Below are 18,801 nucleotides of genomic sequence, written 5' to 3'. Positions count from 1 at the left end.
CAATAATATATGCTTATTAAGTATCTGTATTTAATTGCTGGTATAAGCCTCTTTTATATACTGATTACTTTTTAAAATATCACAGAACAAAGAAATTCCATGGGTGTTCAACCTGTCTAGAAAGCCAATATTTTAAAATACTTTGTTAAAAACAATCTACATCTGCTGCTATAGAAAGACATTTTTAATGCAAGATTTCTAAATATCACATGACATGACGGAAATCCAGCCGTACAGCTTAAATAAACTGAGAGAATTTATGTAGTGATAATGCAGGTAAAGGTGCCAAGTTTAGACTAGAATGAAGGGCACACTCACAGTTGATTAAAATACAAGAATGACTGAGAAAGGTGCCAGAGGGACAGAAAACAAAGTCTTCTGAAAACAGAAAAAAAAGTTTTATGTGTATCAGCAGAATAATCTGAACTGTGTTATGGAGGGACTATAAGGGTTTAGGATTCAGGTGTTTTGGGGAAATGTTTAAAACAATTTAATCTGTTTAGTCACAGGTGCCAAGCTATGCTTTTGCAAAAGCCTCACCTATAACGAACAAGTTTAATATCTGTCCTATAAAATATTTAAGGATAATTTCACGTAGCAAAAATATCCCTCGTTTGGAAACTCAACTTATTTTACCTGTTACCTTGTTATTTTATAGTCAGATTTCTTACTTGGGTATTACTGTCCAACTCCTGCCAGCTTCAAATGGGAGGCAATATCAGACTCAATGTTACTTTCACAACAAGCTTTGACACCACTGATTCAGCAATGACTGTACTGTCTTAATTGCAGGTCTTTTTAAGCAAAGCACAATACACTGTGCTAACTTTAAAAGAAGATTACTGTACAAATGTCAGACACACAACTGTAAACAGCTTTTATTTTAAATTTCAGTTTAACAAACTATTTGTATTAAAGCATGCTTCTTCTGAATAATAGAAATTCAAATTTATGAGGCCTATAGGGCAAAATTCAAGCTCTACTGACATGAACAGCAAATCACTCATGGATTTCAGTGAAGCTGAGACTTTATTACATCAATTTCAAGCACTGACAACACTTAGCAGTAATTTTCTGTCAAATTTTAAAACCAGGAATAAACATCTCAAAGTGATGCATTTGAAGTATTTAAAGCTGGAGACCTGTGTTAAAGCTTGATGTAGGTAACGTGTTAAATCAAATGCAGCTTTACCAAGTAGATTATTTTGGACTGTTGTATGTCTTACAAAACTTCTAAGTACCATGTCATATACAGCCTTACATTCAAAAGAGGCCAAGCTGAGAAGATGCAACTAAAATCTGAGGTGAGCAAAAGTTTGCTCAACAGTGGCCCACACCAATAAGTCCTATCCTATCCATGGAAAAACCTGTTTCCTTTGAACCAGAGGAAAATAAAATAAACTATGATTCAGTAAAAAAAAAAAAAAGCAGCTTCAAAGTTAATACTTTGGAATACCTTGATTTATGTGAATTCACTCTTATCCAATGACCCTTTTTATATCTGAAATTTGTTATATGCGAGGTAAATTCACTGCTATGCGATCAGCATAGGCGCACTCCCCCTTCCCCCAAGCAGATAAGTTTGTGAGTTTGTAATGGGAGGGGAAAGGGCCGTGAGTGGAGGGGAAGGGTATGGGAAGGGAAAAGGGATGTGGGGCTGGGGCCCCAGGCCCCACACACCACAGCCACTGCTGCAGCTGCTCTGGGAGTGGCCGATGCCAGCGGCTTGCAGCCACTAGGCTGCGCTGTCCCCCGAACCCATTGGGCTCTGCTTCCCCCGGGGCACTGTGCCCCAAACCCTCTGGCATGGTGTAGCCCAGTGGCTGCAAGCAGGTGGTGTCCGCCACTAACAGGGCTGCAGCAGGGGCAGGCAGCTGCCTGTAGTGGGACGAGAGCAGACTGGGGCCGGCAGCGGCACCAGGCTCTTCCTGGCACTCAGGGTAGGCTGGGGTGATGGGATGGGAGCTGCTGCCACCCCAAAATTCACCACATAGCCCCCTGCAACCTGCCCTCTCAGCAGGGGCCAGCAGTGGCACCGAGCACTGGGAAGAGCCTGGTGCCACTGCTGGCCCCTGCCTGCAGCAGCCACCGGCCCCAGCCTGCTCTCATCCTGCTGCAGGCTGCTGCCCGCCCCTGCTGCAGCCGTGGGAGTGGTGGACACTGTTTGCTTGCAGCCGCTGGGCTGTACCGCACTATGGGGTTCGGGGCACGGTGTAGCCCAGTGGCTGCTGGCAGCTGGCATTGGCTGCTGGCAGCTGGCATTGGCTGCTCCTGGGGCTGCTGCAGCAGGGGCTGCAGTGAGTGGGAAGAAGCAGGGCAGTGGGGTGAGTGGGGAGAAATGGGGTCAGTGGGGCTGCCACCCACCCCGAGTGCCACAAAAAGCCCGGTGCCTCCCCTGCTGCAGTCCTGGAAGAGGCACACACCACTTGCTTGCAGCCACTGGGCTGTGCTGCACCCCTCTCCCCACCTCTTCCCTAGCTCCAGCCTCACTCCCTCCCTCACTGGCTGTGGGAACACATTCCTATCTGTTTCATTGTAAACTGGGTTTGCTTTATACAAATTCGATTTATGCGCCGTTCACTGGGAATGCATCTACCGCATAGATCAAGGGAAACCTGTAAATCTAAATAGTCCAGTGGTGCTTAGCCCTTTAGACCCACAGGCCAGATGAGTGGGACAGTAATGGTCCACAGGCCAAATCGAGTCCCTAGGGCCCAGCACTGCCCCTTTCCTATCCTGATTGCTGGGGCCCAACACCACCCCTCACAACCTCTCATACCATGAGTGGTAGGTAGGGGACCTGGCTTCACCCCTTCCTACCCCAGTATACCAGGATTGGCTCCTGGGGGGGCAAAGCACTGCCCCCTCACTCCAAGGCTGGGTTCCCTGAGGCCTGGTGCTGCCCATTCCCTTTATGACTGGTTCCTAGGAACCTGAGGCCATGGCCTCTCAGACCCCCACACTGGAATTAAGCCCTGGTGGTCAGCGCTGCTTCCTCCCATACCCTATGTGTTGGGATTAGAACCAATGGCCCAGAGTTGTGCCTGTGTGCTGGGAGCAGGTGCCTGATACAGTGTGCAGGGCCTGGAGCTCCCTGTGACTCCAGAACATTTCTGGATACGGTGGGAACACTGCAGGTCAGGTGATATGAGGCTGTGGGCCAGATCTGGTCTGGGAGCTGGGGGCTTAGCACCTCTGAAAAAGTCTGCAGAAAGTACAGCTGAACACAATAGGCAGAGGTAAACAACTTCTGAGAGATCAGGTAAGTGCAATCTGTATTGCACAGAACATTAAGGTAGGAAAATGGGAAAAGGGGAAGGGGAAAAAGCAGACAGACACAAAAGAAACATGGGTGAAAACTGACTGGATCAATTTTTACTAAAAGATGAAGTTACTAACAGAATTTGACAAGTTATAAAAACTGAATATATATTTTTAAATATATGGAAAATATATATTTTTATTGCTACCTAATTGTATAGTTAAGTTGCTAACGGTAAACTTTTCAGCAATCACTGTTCAAGGACTGCTTGAAGTGCAGATTTATATTTTTGCACTTCAAAGTTCTTAAAGATGTAATTTGTAGAGAGCTGAATGAGATTTCCTTGACAAATGGTGATGCATTTTTTTGAAAAGGCTATTTTTAGTTTTATATAAAAGGATCGACTTCTCTCTCCTTACAATTGCTAGGACGAGCCTTATGCCTGAAAAGTCACTGTTTCTGAAAGCAAGCATGCTACTAAATCTTATGATCACAAAATGAGCTATCCCTTTGACTTTAAAGGGATAATCACATAATTATGATTACCATCTTTCTCTCTCCCTTCTGCTTCTTCTTCAGTTCCAGCATGCTTTTTAGTTGACACTTCACTATACACTGAAGTTAGAACATAGTGTTTCATGCTATGTGAAAGCTGGTGTTCTCATAATTTCAGATGATATAAACAACTCAAATGGTCTGAAATATCAGTAGCAAATACTGGCTGAGAATTAAAAAAAAAAAAAAGGAGTGAAGGATAAAGGAGATGGGTTTCAGGATCAAATATAGTGTCCCTTGTGGGACTTTGATGGCTCTGCAAATTCAGAGCTTCTCAGTCACATATTACTATTTCAATTCATGTAAAAAAGTCATAGTTACTGAAAGTTTTTACAATTAAGTTTGTTTAGTGTTTTGTGCAAAATGTGATAGTTTAAATAGGTGGCCAACCTGCAGCAAAAGTGCCACAAGTGGCACAGCAGATCAGGAAAAGGAACAGGCAGCACAGCAGCAGACAGGACAGGAAGCAGAAAGAGGGAGGGAGCACATGGCAGAAAGCAAAGCAAAGAGGTTAGGCAGGGAGCGTAGAATAGGGAGCAGAAGCTGAAGATTGGGCAGAGAAAGGGAATCAAAGTGGCACATAGAAAGGGTGCACAACTAATTTGTGGCATGGCGGCCAAAAAGGTTGGCCCCCCACTGGTTTAAATCATGGAGGTTTCCACTAAGTAAGTGGATAATATACCCATAAACCATTACTATAAAGCAGGGGTGGGCAATTATTAGGCTTGGGGGACTCTTTCAGGAATTTGGGTATGCTGTTGCGGACCAAGTGGGGACAAGGAGAGGGGGCAACACAAGCTATCTGGCTTGGGCCCATCTGCTCTGCTGCTGGGGCACTGAATGGAACAGAGTCTTTATGGAGACCAAATGGGACTCCTGCAGGCAGGGTGTGCTCTGCTAGGCAAATGGCATGGGGCTGTGGGTGGGCAGGGAGCGGCATATGGAAGTAGAATGGGCTGGTGGGGACTGGGGACAGGACCATGGGGTGGCAACACCACGGGGCTAGGGGCAGAGCCATGATCCACCCATAATCCCAGCCCTGGCCCGTGCCCACCTATCCCACTCCTGGAGACCACTCCCTCCCTGCCTGCGGCCCCATCCCACCTGCCAGGCTGAGCACACTCTGCTAAGGGGGTCCCAGCTGGTCTCCATGGAGACCCCACCCACCTGCTCCATCCGGCACCCCTTACAGTGGGTGTGGGGAGGATGGGCTGTGGTGCCTGGACAGCGGGGCCAGGTCCAGAGGCAGTGGAGACACTGCCAGAAGCACTCAGGAGCCACTGCCAGGGCTACAGGGATGCTGAGTTCGGCTGCTGCACTGCCCTGCACTCGGGGGTGGTGGGAGTGGCTGCACACACCATGGCCCAGGCTTTTCTCAACACCCGGGCCAGATGGGACCAAGGAACATGCCGCAGATCAGAGGAAAAACCCTTGGCAGGCCTCCAGCCTGTATTTTACTCACCCTTGCTATAAAGGATTGTCTAAGGGAATCCTCAAGAGAGAGATCAAGTTAAGGTGCACTGGGGATATAACAAGGGAAATTTTTACGGCCAGTCACATATTGTCCCTCACTCTTTTTACAGAATTTAATTTTCCAAAACTGCCAATCTGAGACCTTTTGTGAGCACTGAATTGTGTGCAGCAGTAATGCCCAACCTTGTTGCCCCGCAGGCTATATGAGTGGGGTGGGGTCAGTCCATGGGCCAGATCTGGTTTGTGGGCCTGAACCAGTGTGCGTGGGACCCTGGCCCCATACACATTACATCAGGTCTGCCGCCACTGTCCTGGCCCCACATGTGCAGGCTTAGTTCTGCTGTTCCAGCCCTGGCTCCGTGTGTTCTAGTGGGATCCTGCATCTAGTCCACATGGCTTGAAAATCTGGCAGTGGGGAAGCAGTGGCACTGTTAATTGTCACCAACCCCCTGCTGCCAAATTTCCAGACCCTTAGGGAGTCCTACAGCTGGATCGCATGACTTCTTGGGTTGGATATCTGGCCTGTATGCCAAGAGCCATCCTGGCTTCAAGAAATGTATGGTTTTAAGTAAAAAATGAAAAGGAACACTTCCTGGGGCTGTAACAAAGCCACTGGATTCAATGAAGGATTTCCACTGACTTCAGTAGACACTGGATGAGACCCCACATATTAAAAAAAATTGCTATTGTAGAAAACATATTTCTCATCAAGATGGTTCAAAAGATATCTGATGTCAAAAAGATCACAGGTCTCCCACAGCTAGTATGTCCCGTCACTCAGATCACTAGAATTTCACAGTACATTTGAAAGCCTTTAGCTTTTCAACAAATGTCTTACTAGCAGCTATTAAAATAATTAATAAAGGAGATAAAAATAAGTGGCAGGAAGGAATTGTAAAAAAATATAGGTGCACAATAGAATCTTAGATATCGCTTAGAATTATTCACGCTTACCTGATTTGCTTGGAAAGAGTTCTTTGGGATCCTGTGAAAACCAAGAAAAAAAAAGTCAGGTAATGTACTCTGCCATAAGATGTTCATAAAAGCACATTAAACAATATTCTTACCTTCATTAAAGGTCTGGCCTTTTTCTCAAATAAGCCAGAGGGAAAGAGGTAGGCAATTGCTTTCTGCAGAGAAACACAAAGATCAGATGTATTTTTTTCTGTAAATAAAACATTCCTTATAGGTGCTCTCAGTATGAGTATGGTATGAAAACTTAAAAGAGTAAAAAACAAAAACAAATCAACAATAAATATAGTATATACACATTATAATAGGTCCCTTCCAACCCTAGAAATATATGAAATCTATTATGCTGTGCTTAGACCAAAAGCAACTGTTATTTTCAGAAAAAAGTATTTCTTTCTGAAGTTTAAAACTTAGCATATCTAGAATGAGTGAACTGGAATGAGTCCTATTTACTTTAAAATTTAACCCTGGAAGTCCACACAATTTATTACAAGGCACAAGCACCACAAAGGAGAACAATTTCATTTTTTTCATATTTAAAAAAAAATATTCACTGCTTTCTTCTCCCCCTCAAAACGATTTTTACTCAACTTTAGATTTATCAAATTTCTTATATCTTTATTTAAGAATCAGTTCTTATTTATTCAAATACAAACTAAATAGAAATAAGTCATACTTGCTTTTCTATCCTGTAGTCTTCAAATAGGAAGACTAATGAATTTCCATTTCACCAGAACATTGGTTTCTTCAAGGCTATCAAGAGGGACGTCTGTTGTGATAGCAGTTTATTTGAAATGATTCAGATCACCCAAAACCATTTTACATAGTTTTCTAAACAACTTTCATCTGGGAGCAGGTGTTAGTCATTATTCATTACAACCTCAGCTACATTTGAACCAGCAACCTGGAGGTGAAAGTCTATGCAATTACTAAAGCTGTAATCATCAAGTCTCTCTTTAAAGATATTTAAGGGACTTTTAAGAAGATACAAGATGAAACAATAACAACATGCACTTCTGCAAACCATTTGTATTTTATTGTTAATATTATTGCTTGCTAAAATGCAGTAAAAGATAGCTGGCAGTCAGCCACTCAATATTTTAATGTTGTTTGTGTGCCTGGTTAAAAAAGTAATTTCATTTACTTTAGCAAGTAGCACAGTCAAGATTCCAAACCATTTCTGGCACAATTATAAGACAAGGTATTTTGTCTTATAAAAAAATCACACCTGGTATATTTTTATTCAGCAGTACAACATTATGGAAACTTTTCTTTTCAAAACATTTACAAAAAAAAAATCTATTGATTAATAAAGTGAAAAGAATACATTAGAGGCTTATTTTTCCCAAATTAACAAAAACAATGTTTTGGCAAATGTGGCTCCAAATGTGGACAAATTTAGTCAAAATATAAAATTAATCACAGCATGAACCACAGAGCTAAAATCTTGTTTTAACTGCAATTACATATGGTATAACACTACCAAATTACTAACTGGATAAAATGCTGCAGTTGCTTCACTTGCATTTTTTAGTGAACAAGTCTGGAAAAATAAAATTATGACAAGTCTGCAGTTAAAATCTTCTCTCAAGAATTATGCCTCTTTGCTGGTTAGGTTACCTTAAGGCTATTACTCGCTGATAATTTTTTTCCATGGACATGGATTGGTTTGTCAGTGCTTCAACCTACTTAATATGCATGGAGTGTTAAAAAGATCTAACCTATTACTTTCATTAATCCCCTACTGGCATTCTGAACAGAAATTTTGAGAATTCTGATGCAAACAAAAGGCTTAACTCGATTTTATGAAATGGTAATTTTGTTTCTCTTAGTGACTGCTGAATTCCCATTTGTTAGTCGATGGCCATTTTGCACACATGCACACAGTAGGTGAACACCTATTTATGAACAAATGGGGATTAATTATGAGGACAACAGAGAAATCTGCTGTGAGCCCGCTGATATTAAACAAACACCTTATTTAACAACATGTTATAGAAATATATTATGAGATACTGAGACTGGCTTTATATGTACTTAAGAGGTATTCTTTATGCCAGTATTTAAAGGACCCAGTTCAAACACTTACAATAACTGACACCAAAAAGTCATCATCAGCACAGTATATCAACATGCTAGAGCCACAGTACAGAGAATGACTGATATACGAGATGGAAGTTTAAGCTTATAAAAATTACTGGGGGTTACATGCTCACAGTCACCTTTGGTGCTAAAAGTTCCTGACCCACAACCTCACATTAGGAAAGCTTAGGATTTGCTTCTCACTCTCAACACAGCTAGCTGTAAAACAACAATTTCATTTCATGGCTTTTGAATAGCTTTCTGTTCCAATATGGAACAAAAACAAAATCTGTGCAAAATCTTTGCAAAAATGATTTGCAAAGTCAGTGCTTAGGATGCTGCCTAGAACAGCTGTATCTCCAGCATCCTAGGCCTTTTCTCTTATCTCCCAATCTATTGAGCACCTAGGTTCCAAAGTTTCAGGAGAACCGGTATAGCTACACAGAATATTCCAGCTTTGATGCAAATTTTAATATTTCAGCTTTGATGCAGCACATTTCAATAAAACTGCTCTGAAAAGCTCTAGCTCCCTGCTTCTGGGTCTAATACAAACAGAAATAAAAAGAGAACCAGCCTCTAGTCTCCCATGAAGAACTAATCTCTGAGTAACTTGAACTGGAGCATACAGGTATTAGTCTAACCTTCTCTTGAATCACTCTCACGTAATAGGGATCGTCTTCACATCTGCAACACTGGTTTCCAATAAAAGAATACCTTCATGAATCAGACCAAAATGTAGTAGTCAACTACAGTCTCAATATGTAATGTAGGAGCAAGCTAATGTACTTTAAGATTATACATAACTAAGATTGAAGCAGCTGTGACAGGCCACAGACTCTGAGGGTTCCCCACAGACCTTTCCAGACCACACTGTAGGCTTTTATTGTAGGACAGTGGCTCTCATCCTGAGGGTTATGAGTAGATGTCTGGGAGTCTGGATGAGAGGACACATACAGTTCAAGAATACATGACCACTGGATTCTTTCCATATAGCTTATTCAGGGGAGTGGGGGCAGCTCTGATTTTGGTAATGCCCCTCCAGATAAGGTTGAGAACAAATTACTTGGGATAGTATCAGAGAACAATGAGAAATGTTAAAATGCCTGATGCATACATACACTCCCCTTCCATATGTAGACAGCAGATTATTATTTTACAACTCTAGTTAACGAAGCCATATCATTCTCTTTGGGATTGGAACACAACGCTCTAATGTGGTAGACATAAGTTTCATCCCACTTTGCCACACTGCCTTCTAGAATAAGTTGCCTCAAGAACCCAGGCACTGAATATTGCAGTGCTTTTTTCACAAAGAGTTGTCATCTATCTTTTAGTACAGCGTTTTTCAAAACACCCTAAAGTCACAGAACCCTTTCATATCACTTCTTTTGCTGGGGAATCCCTAACCACATCCATGGAGCCAGGCAACCCAGGCTAGCAACAGTGACCTACCATGTCAGCCATCACACCCAATCTCCCTGCAGAACCCCTGATGACCCATCACAGAACCCCTACAGGGTTCCACGGAATAGCTCGAAAACGACTGTTCTAGTGGATCCTCCACCTGGGAGAAAATACCTTACTTCTGCTATGAATTATTCATTTAACTGAAGTTGCAGAGGTAATTCTTTTCAATCTGAAAGTCCTGGGAAATCATTATGCGTACATGCAAAAGAGCAAATTAAAACTATATATAATTCTGTCATTTTAAAACCAAGTGCTTGAGCCTGAGTTACTACCAGGTGGGCTACAGTTTCTTTCACCAGTAGGTTATCAGTCTGAATCCAAACCAGCTAAATGGGGATTAAAGTTTATTCCTTTCTATCCAAAAAATGACCTATGAATAAATGGCCTGCAAACATGCAATAGTTCATTGAATAATTTCCATCAAATGTCACATATACAGAAAAGTAGACAGTTATACTCAAACCTCATTTAGAGTATTTCCCCTCTTACATCAGCTTGAACCTACATGACATTTTCTTCCCTGGTTTACAAGCTGATGGATCTTGTTCCTTAATTCCTCCAAAGCCCAAAGCTAGCACCAAATTAACCTGGCTTAATTTGGCCATTTCATTATTTGTATCTGATATATATTTAACTTTATCTTTAGGTATTTAGAAGTGTGTGCCTTAATTCAAACTGGATTGATAAACAATATTTGGTCTGACTCATCATAAATCACACAAGAAAAAAGGAAAGATATACCATGCTTGCTACACTCAGGATCTTTGAGTCAGCATACCAAACAGGCTAGGGTCCTGTAAAGTTGTTCCATAGTTGCCCTGTAGCAAGAATGGTTGTGAGGGCACAGGTCCACCCTAGCCTCCGGACTGCATCCAGCCTATCTGTGGTACATCCCCACCATAACATGTAATGGTGTGGACAATTTATAGCGATTGTGTTGAATTAGCAAGGAACCTTCAGCAACAGGGGTATTCTGCAGGGAAGCCTGACATCTTTCCCAGCTTGTCTCAGCCTAATTGGTGAAAAGAAAGGGCCCAAGAGCGTTGAAAAAAAATAAGACCCAATACTTTTTTTTTTAAATTGAGCCTTAAGTGCTGAAGTATTTAACCAGTTCAGCTCTGACATCATACTTAAGGGCACAACATTTGAAACATTTCAGATCCCTAGGTCGCTGATTTCTCTGTATCAGGTTGCCTCTGCTCTTCAGTTTCATCAGCCTAACTCCCATTCCACTTACCATCTTTGTCCTTGAGAAAACCTCCAGTTCTGAACAAGATTATCACCCCTCACAGCTCAAAAGGAATGCTCTCAACATGAACACAGCACTGAGAGTTTAACAGGGAAGTAATCCCACTGACCATGCCCATCACTAAGACTGCAAATAAATAGCCATGTTTCCAATATCTTTCTTAAAAGTCTTTGTAGGATTTTTAAAATGTGTATCAAGTCAAAAGTGTTTAATAAAAGCTATTTTAAAATTATTAACCTCTTAAAACCACACATACACACAAAACAAAAACCTCACAGTAGTTTTATCGGGTTATGTAACTTCCAAAAAACCCTGCTAAAAATCAATGATAATTACACATCTTTGAGGCCAAAAAATCCTGTTTTATTCAAAGCAAAAGGGTCTGTGAAAAAAAAAAATCAAACTTACAATAAAAGTATGATTATAACATCAACTCTGATACTATTATTGGGTTTTATGCAGATAAAACTGTTTCTTAAAACAATTAATTCTACTGATAGGTGGTTCAATCACCTTTAAAACACCAAAATCTTGTTCACAGAATTGTTACCATGAAAAGGTTACACATAGTATAGTACACGAAACAGCAATTATTTCCACTTTAACAAATGATCTTTCTATATAAAAAACAGAAAGAAAAAAAAACAAAACAAGAAAGGCATCAGTCCACATGGACTTTTCTTAAAAATAATAAGGATTTTTCTTAATTAAGGCATAAAGAAATTGACTTCTTTAAAAAAATAAATCAATCACAGGAAGAAATATTTTGGCTTCAAGCAACTTATTTCAAAATGAACTACAACAACTTGCCATTACAAACAAATGTTAGATACCATATTCTGCTTCTAGACAACAGAAAAAGTTGTAGTTTATGAACCACGGTTTAATGTAGAATTATATTTCTGAAAGGTACTGGCATTTCATACAGATTAGGAATCACAAGTGTGTAAGGGTTTATTTTGCTAAAATCTGAATATCCTTTAGCAGTCAAATGTGCTAGGCTTTTTAATATAAAATTCTTAACATTTCTCCATTAGAGAATGTACTTAATAAACAAACAACATTTTCTTGGGGGCTTCTTATATGCTTCAGGTCACAATATCCTTTGTGACAATCAAGTCTTGCAATATTCTTGCACAAAGACATTTGCAAGTGAAACTAGTTGCTTTAAAACATTTGCTTTACATTTAAACATTAATCTTTCTGCATGCCAAATATCAGTTAAGACTTATAACCTATTTTGCAAGAGATTTTCAGCAGGTACCTACTGATTAAATAAGCAGCTCTAATTTTTTAACTAACTTTTTTTTAAAAAAAAGATGCTTCATACGGAGTTCAGGTATCTGGAATGAATAATAAAAAAACCCAGCATATAAATAGGTCATGGGGCTTAACATGCTTTTCTTGTATTAATCTTACTTAGATTGTTTTGCTTTAAAGTGGAGTATCAGTGATCTGACAGTTTGAAATGAAAGGAGACTGTTTACTATGTCCATAAGTTAAAGTTAAATCACAAATAAAAGGATTACAGACTCAACCAGGGAAAAGCACTGGGTCAGGACTGCAATCTCTATTAATTAGGTATCCCAGCTGGGCAGTGGGTATGCAGCTGTTAACTTGATCAATGACTTACCTAAATGTCATCTCTACTGATTCGCTTATAAATTACCAGCAAGTGAGACTAATGTACAGGTGCTAATTTATTTAAACTGTTCTCTGCAGTTCTACATAGCTTTATAAACTGCATCTGGCACCTAATGTTAGCTGTCAGTTGTACTTAGACATGCCTGTCCTAACGACTCTGTTCATTAGAAATGAGCACAAATTATGAAATATTGTGAAAAATGATACATCAAATGGAATGGGCAAAGCAAATCAATTAGAGAAACTTCATACCACATATTCACACATAGGAGAATAAAATATCCTTGTTTCAGAGCAAGGTCTATAATACCAATTAAAAAGCAATTGGGAGACTTCTGCAGAGTTATATATCAATTTACTGGATCCCCCCCACAAGAAATTCAGTTGTAATGTACCGCTTAACTTTCTATTCCTAAATAAAAGCACCAGCAAAAGCCAATTCTTCATTTGAAACATCCAGTAGGAGTATTAATGCACAGTTAACTTATTTTCCTATAGCACCTGTTTTAAAATTCACAAGGTTTAAACATTATTAAAACACAGATAAAATGCAAGTGAAGGACAGAATCCCATGATGTCTACTTTTGAAATGCACTGAACAGATTGATTAACAGTAGAAGAGAGAGAGGTACATAAGTACTCATCAGAAGGAATTATTACTCTCCGAAGTGTAAAGCTTGATAATTCTGCTGCAAGTGCTAAGCAGCTTTTATATTTTTATAACAGAAATTTAATTATGCATAGCAGGCACTATTATGCACTCTTAAGTTTTTTCAACACCTGATGGGATGTGAGCAAATTAAATGTGCACTGTAGATACTTGATATCTCTAAAATAAAATGCTACTCTTTTGTTTTTTCCATCTTTTCAAAAATAAAATTTGTGAAGTGGCTCTGTATTTGTCATCCATGCTGCATATGGAGAAGCTCACTTCCAGAATGGAGGGAGCTCAGTCTTTTCATACAAATGATTGTAACATCCCATTGGTATCTGTGTGCACAAGGATCTTCCTCCTTCCAAGTACATGTACATAAAGGGGCTCCAATCCCAGAACATGGTCATACTACCCATTTCATGACATCCTATACAAGCCGGTTCTCTGGGTCCTTGATCCATGCATAGGAAGCTGTATTCACCCTCCCAGTGTTGACCCTGCAGGCAATCAGCTCTATGCCCACAAAACCTCCAACTCTGGGAGTTACACTAACATTGTTTTTACTTGTTATGCAAACAAGACAAGTTCTGTTAAGACTAAGTAGAATTGGTCACCAAATGGAAAATAAAATGTTTAGTAAAAGGAAGTTGCATAGCTTAAAAGCACAAAATAATAAGGCCAATGCAAGCAAATAAATCAACTGTTTTCATGATGGACTTAATTGTACAAAGAGGTGCATCAGTCCCTTTAAAACAACAATCATACTGAAGTTAAACAGACCCCAGAGGTGAGAGCATCTGCAATTGTACTTCCACCTAGAGGAACAAGAGTAATATCAGATTTGTTTCTATTGTTCTAAATGTAAATTGATTATCAAAATTATTTACAAAAGTTTAACCTTCTCTTTCCTTAATATAAACTTTAGTATACATATGACATACTTCAAAAATCAAAGGACTAAGAACCATGGTAAATATGGCTCCTCAGAGTTGAAGACTGTTCATGTTAATGGCAAGAAGTCAGTCCCATTTGTTTGTTCAAGCCTTTGCCTGAGATGAGTTGGATGGCAAGTGTGTGTTCTAAGTGATTAGCTGGGAAACATGGTTTTAGAGTTTGTGATCTCTATAACATAAGGGAGAAAACTATGTATTTCTGTTTGTTGACAGAGGCAACTGTTAGCAGCATGTTCATTTTTATACACGTGTTTTCTGATGCCGATTTATCCAAAGTATCAAATAATGGGTGTATAACTTGAGTATACAAAAACATGCTGTTTTGTAAGTAGGTGATTATATCAGGATTTTATCACTGATCAGTGACCAGTATATGTGGCTGAACAAGTCTAGTTTAAACCACGTGGGAATAGAATTTGTATTGCTAGATGTCCTGATTTAACAACCTTTTGAAAATTATGTTTTGAAACTGCTGGATGAGGAAGTCTTGACTATACCCTGTTAGTTACAGCGATCTGCTTGCTACCTGTATGTCTGAACATATTTAAAAAAAATACAGCAATGACTTCCTGTTATAATTAAGACATGTATAACTTCATTTCCAATATTTACAGTACATTTACCCCTATAGCCAACTAAACCATTTATATTAGCAGAGTTGTGGTAGAAGAGTATCCCCAAAATATTCAAACCAGTGTTTATTAGTGTTGAAGAGGAGGATGGGAAAAGCTCTGCTTAACTCCAGCTCTGCTTAAATCACAGCTGCAATCTGCTACAGACAAAGCAGAATTATTTATTGCTTGTACTATTCTGGTGCTTTTAAAACTTAGTCATGGACCAGGAACCCAGTGTGCTAGTTGACAGTTTCTCAAAAGCCACCTTATCTCCCTGTTCTCACAGTAGCCCATGAAGCAACCAGCTCAGCCTTCTTTTTTCTGCTCCCAATGCATACCACTTCACCCTACAAAGTCACCAAAATGAAAGCTCTCCCTATCACCAGCCTTCTGGTATGTGGTAAAATAGGACGGATGAGCCACAAAAGGGAGGCACTTCAGAGGGAGCATAAAAAGAAAGTGAAATACAACAGGACAAAGGGCGGGGGGAGAGAGAGAGAGCAAGAGAAAGGCAGTGTGAATGCATGGGATAACAGGAATTTAGAAAAAAAGGAAAGCACCCATCTGCCAATAACCAGCTACCAGAAGGATACCAATAAAATAATATATGCTAGGAACTACTGGTATAAACTTAAATTTAGGTCTATATTAAAATCACTAAGTGAAATGAATCAAGTGTTGGTTGGAAAATAACCTGTAAAATTTAATTTGCATCACCAGCTGCTACGATATCATGCAAGAAAGCCTGACCTAAAGATACACAGCAGGTCAAATTATGAGTAAACATTTCCAAGTACTACAAAAACCTTCACAGTGGTTCTTATGACCTTAGATCAAGTGGATTGTCCATTAGCAGTCTTAAAAATAACCTACTGTGCTTTACCAAGATATAGTATACAGCCCTATACTGTAATGCTGACCTCTCAGTGTAGCAGGGGTAGAATCTCTATTCACAACCACAGTTGCAATGTTTGCAATATACAGTAGTATTCCTTCTTATTCTGACAGTTTGATTAAAATTCACAGAGAGCTGAGGGGCTCATGCTGAAGTAGAGTGCTTTCAATATCTGAAACTCTACAGTAAATTACTTCTCCAACAGAGCAACTGTACTTACATCAATATCCTCTTGGGTAAAAGTTTCTGGATCTTCTCCCATCATGTTGGCTAAATGTCTCTTTCCTAGGTTGAACTCTTCAGTCTGTTCTTTAATAAAATCCTGTGTGTACACTGGAGGTCCTGGAATATGACTTCTGTTCTGCACTGCTGTACTGGTACAGATTAGTCTTAATGTCTAAGGAAAAAACCAGAGGCTTAATTTTTGTTGTTCCCACAGTGAACTCTTAACAAAATGCATGACATAAAAAGAGAAACATGCCTAGAATAGGATTCTATACCACAGAAATTAAGGAATAGTAGGTATATCCCAGAAGTTGTTTTCTTTTAATTGCAGAAAACACGTCTACAGATGTGTTGTTCAAACAGTTTAGCACTTATACCTGACATATTAATTCCAAGCTGTGTTCTGATTGAACGACTACATTTTTGCTTAATAATGTTACGTAAATTTCAATAAGCTCCTAGTTTTGGGGGACAAAAGGTGAGATTTCACTAACAGAAGGACGCATAGTATTTCATATTGGGAGTGTCTAGAAAAAGCAAAACAGATATGCATGGTAAAAAAAAAAGAAAGAGGATCCTCTTTCTATCTGGAAATAAATTGACTGTATTTTTCTCTTATTGTGTGCATACCATGCACATGTGCTGGTTGCATGCGTTTACAGAGAGAACTTCACAATAAGTGCAAATTAAACAACAAATGCAAAGTGTGGTGAAAGTACGAAGATACGTTCTTAATGTTGCCCTACCAGAAAAAGGAAGGAGAAAGAAATTGTACACAATAAACCTTTGAGACAATGCCAGTTTTCTAGTATTTTTCTCCTGGAACAATGAAATAGCTTAGGAACCATTCTTGCACTGAAAATCATGCAGTGGTGCTACGCAGTCTGAACAGCGCTTTGGACCCTAGTGTTTCTCACCACAGGTCAGGGTGGAAACAGACTTTCATTCAACTGCAGAGAACCTAGCAAAAATGGACCCCAGGCCTGAGAGGGGCTTTGGCACATTACAATAACACACATAATAATATTATTACAATACACATAATAATATTATTACAATATATCAAAACACAATTGATCTTCCTATTTTACAAATGAATCCAAATAGAAAAGGTAAATGAACCAGCTTCCAATACAAAAAGAACCATTTGGGGCGACCAGCTTTATACTGGAAAGCAAAAAGATACTAAAAATATCTTTTTTTTTTTTTTTTTTTTATAGATAAATAAACAATTTAAGAATGTCAAGAAAAAAATCATTAACTGATACCACTAGGTATAAATTTGCTACTTTGAAAACACTCAGTCTCTTGGTTACTTTCGTTCTACATTTTCTCTCAAATATATGAAATGATGGCATGACAAGACTGCTACCTCTGTCTCACTCTTCATATCTTTGAGCTCCTGGTCCACAGTTTAAAAAAGACTCTGCAAAGTGTCATGACACAATAGTGTAGGCAGGGAGCTAAATCAACACTCTGGCATACAGTATACAACCACGCAAGACACAAACTCCACTGAAAACATTAAAACACATTTTGGCACAGTTTGTCAGCCATTGTTCTAGAGGCGGAAAGCTACTCAAAATTCATTCACTTAAAAGTTTTCTGAATTGCTATTTTGATTAAAATAAAATGATGAATATTCAGAGTCAGCAAAGGATACTGCTTCCTTAATTTGTAAGCTATTATTTTCACTAAGACATTTCATTAGGATTTCTTGAATATTTAGGTTACTGACAATTCTTTGGCTGAACAATTTATTCCCTTGACTCTTAAAACCCCTCCAGGGCAATTCCTATCAACAAATACTAGTGAACTTAGTTCCAGCTCACAAGTCATAACCCAAGGGACACTTATCTTTTGGCTTCTGTGAAAGACAGTAGGATATGGCTAGACAGATTTGTTTTTCTTTTACCAAGATAATCAGTGGGTAAGACAACTGTAATTTCAATCAAGCACTCTGCCAGAGAAACAGAAGCATCACTGACAGAGTTATAATGTCCCAATTTTGGCCTAATGCCAATTTTATGCACTATTTTATCCATCCAATGCTAGAATTAACAAAGCCCTTCTGCTGTCTAGTTATGCCATAAACTGGAGAGAGAACTGATGATTGGAATTGATGCATCTTCCTTCCCACAGAGAAAAAAGGGAGCGGGGAGAGAAACTAAGGACAGAGAGGAACACTACAGAAGGGTGAAAATATCAGATCTATTCAACATTATTCATCGTGCCATGGTCAACAGTGCCATGATATTAAATTCAGTGGTGAATCTTATGGTCTTCTGTGTAAGCTTGTAGTCTCAGTTTACATCTTAGGGTACATGTTCCAGTGCCAACATAAAAAAACCCCACAAACAACAAAGCAAAACAAAACCAAGCTAGTTAGCAGACTTATTGCTAGCAACCTTATTGCAGCTGAAATGATTTCATAGAATCATAGAAGTAGGGTCAGAAAGGACCTTGTAGATCTTCAAGTCTGACCCCCGGCCTGAGCAGGAGAAAAACTGGGCTCAAATGACTCCAGTCAGGTAGGCATCAAGACTCTTCTTAAAGACCCCCAGGGTAGGAGCCAGCACCACTACTCTTGGAAGTTGGTTCCAGATCTTAGCTGCCCTGTAAAGTAGTTCTTACGGATGTCTAATCTAAACCTACTGTCTAACAACTTGTGGCCGTTATTCCTTGTTATGCCAGGGGGCGCTAGGGGAAACAAGGTCTCTCCCAAACCCTTCTGGTCCCCCCTAGTGAGTTTATA

The 18,801-nt window shown here is 39.6% G+C and overlaps 1 protein-coding gene across 1 annotated transcript in view; it reads right to left on the bottom strand.

The window, feature by feature from the left end:
- MRPS9 (mitochondrial ribosomal protein S9) overlaps positions 1 to 18,801 on the bottom strand; it is a 51,895-nt gene that overhangs the window by 25,393 nt on the left and 7,701 nt on the right. The window contains exons 2-4 of the mRNA XM_019529572.1: positions 16,042 to 16,218; positions 6,358 to 6,420; positions 6,245 to 6,275 (exon numbers count right to left, since the gene is read on the bottom strand). Of these exons, the coding sequence (XP_019385117.1) occupies positions 6,245 to 6,275; positions 6,358 to 6,420; positions 16,042 to 16,218 (271 nt within the window). The remainder of the gene's footprint in view (positions 1 to 6,244; positions 6,276 to 6,357; positions 6,421 to 16,041; positions 16,219 to 18,801) is intronic.

The sequence above is a fragment of the Crocodylus porosus genome, unplaced genomic scaffold (assembly GCF_001723895.1).
Source record: "Crocodylus porosus isolate Cpor-Errol unplaced genomic scaffold, CroPor_comp1, whole genome shotgun sequence".
Lineage (NCBI taxonomy): Eukaryota > Metazoa > Chordata > Crocodylia > Crocodylidae > Crocodylus > Crocodylus porosus.
Note: the sequence above shows the minus strand (reverse complement) of the source record. Positions and strands in the feature narration are given on the sequence as shown.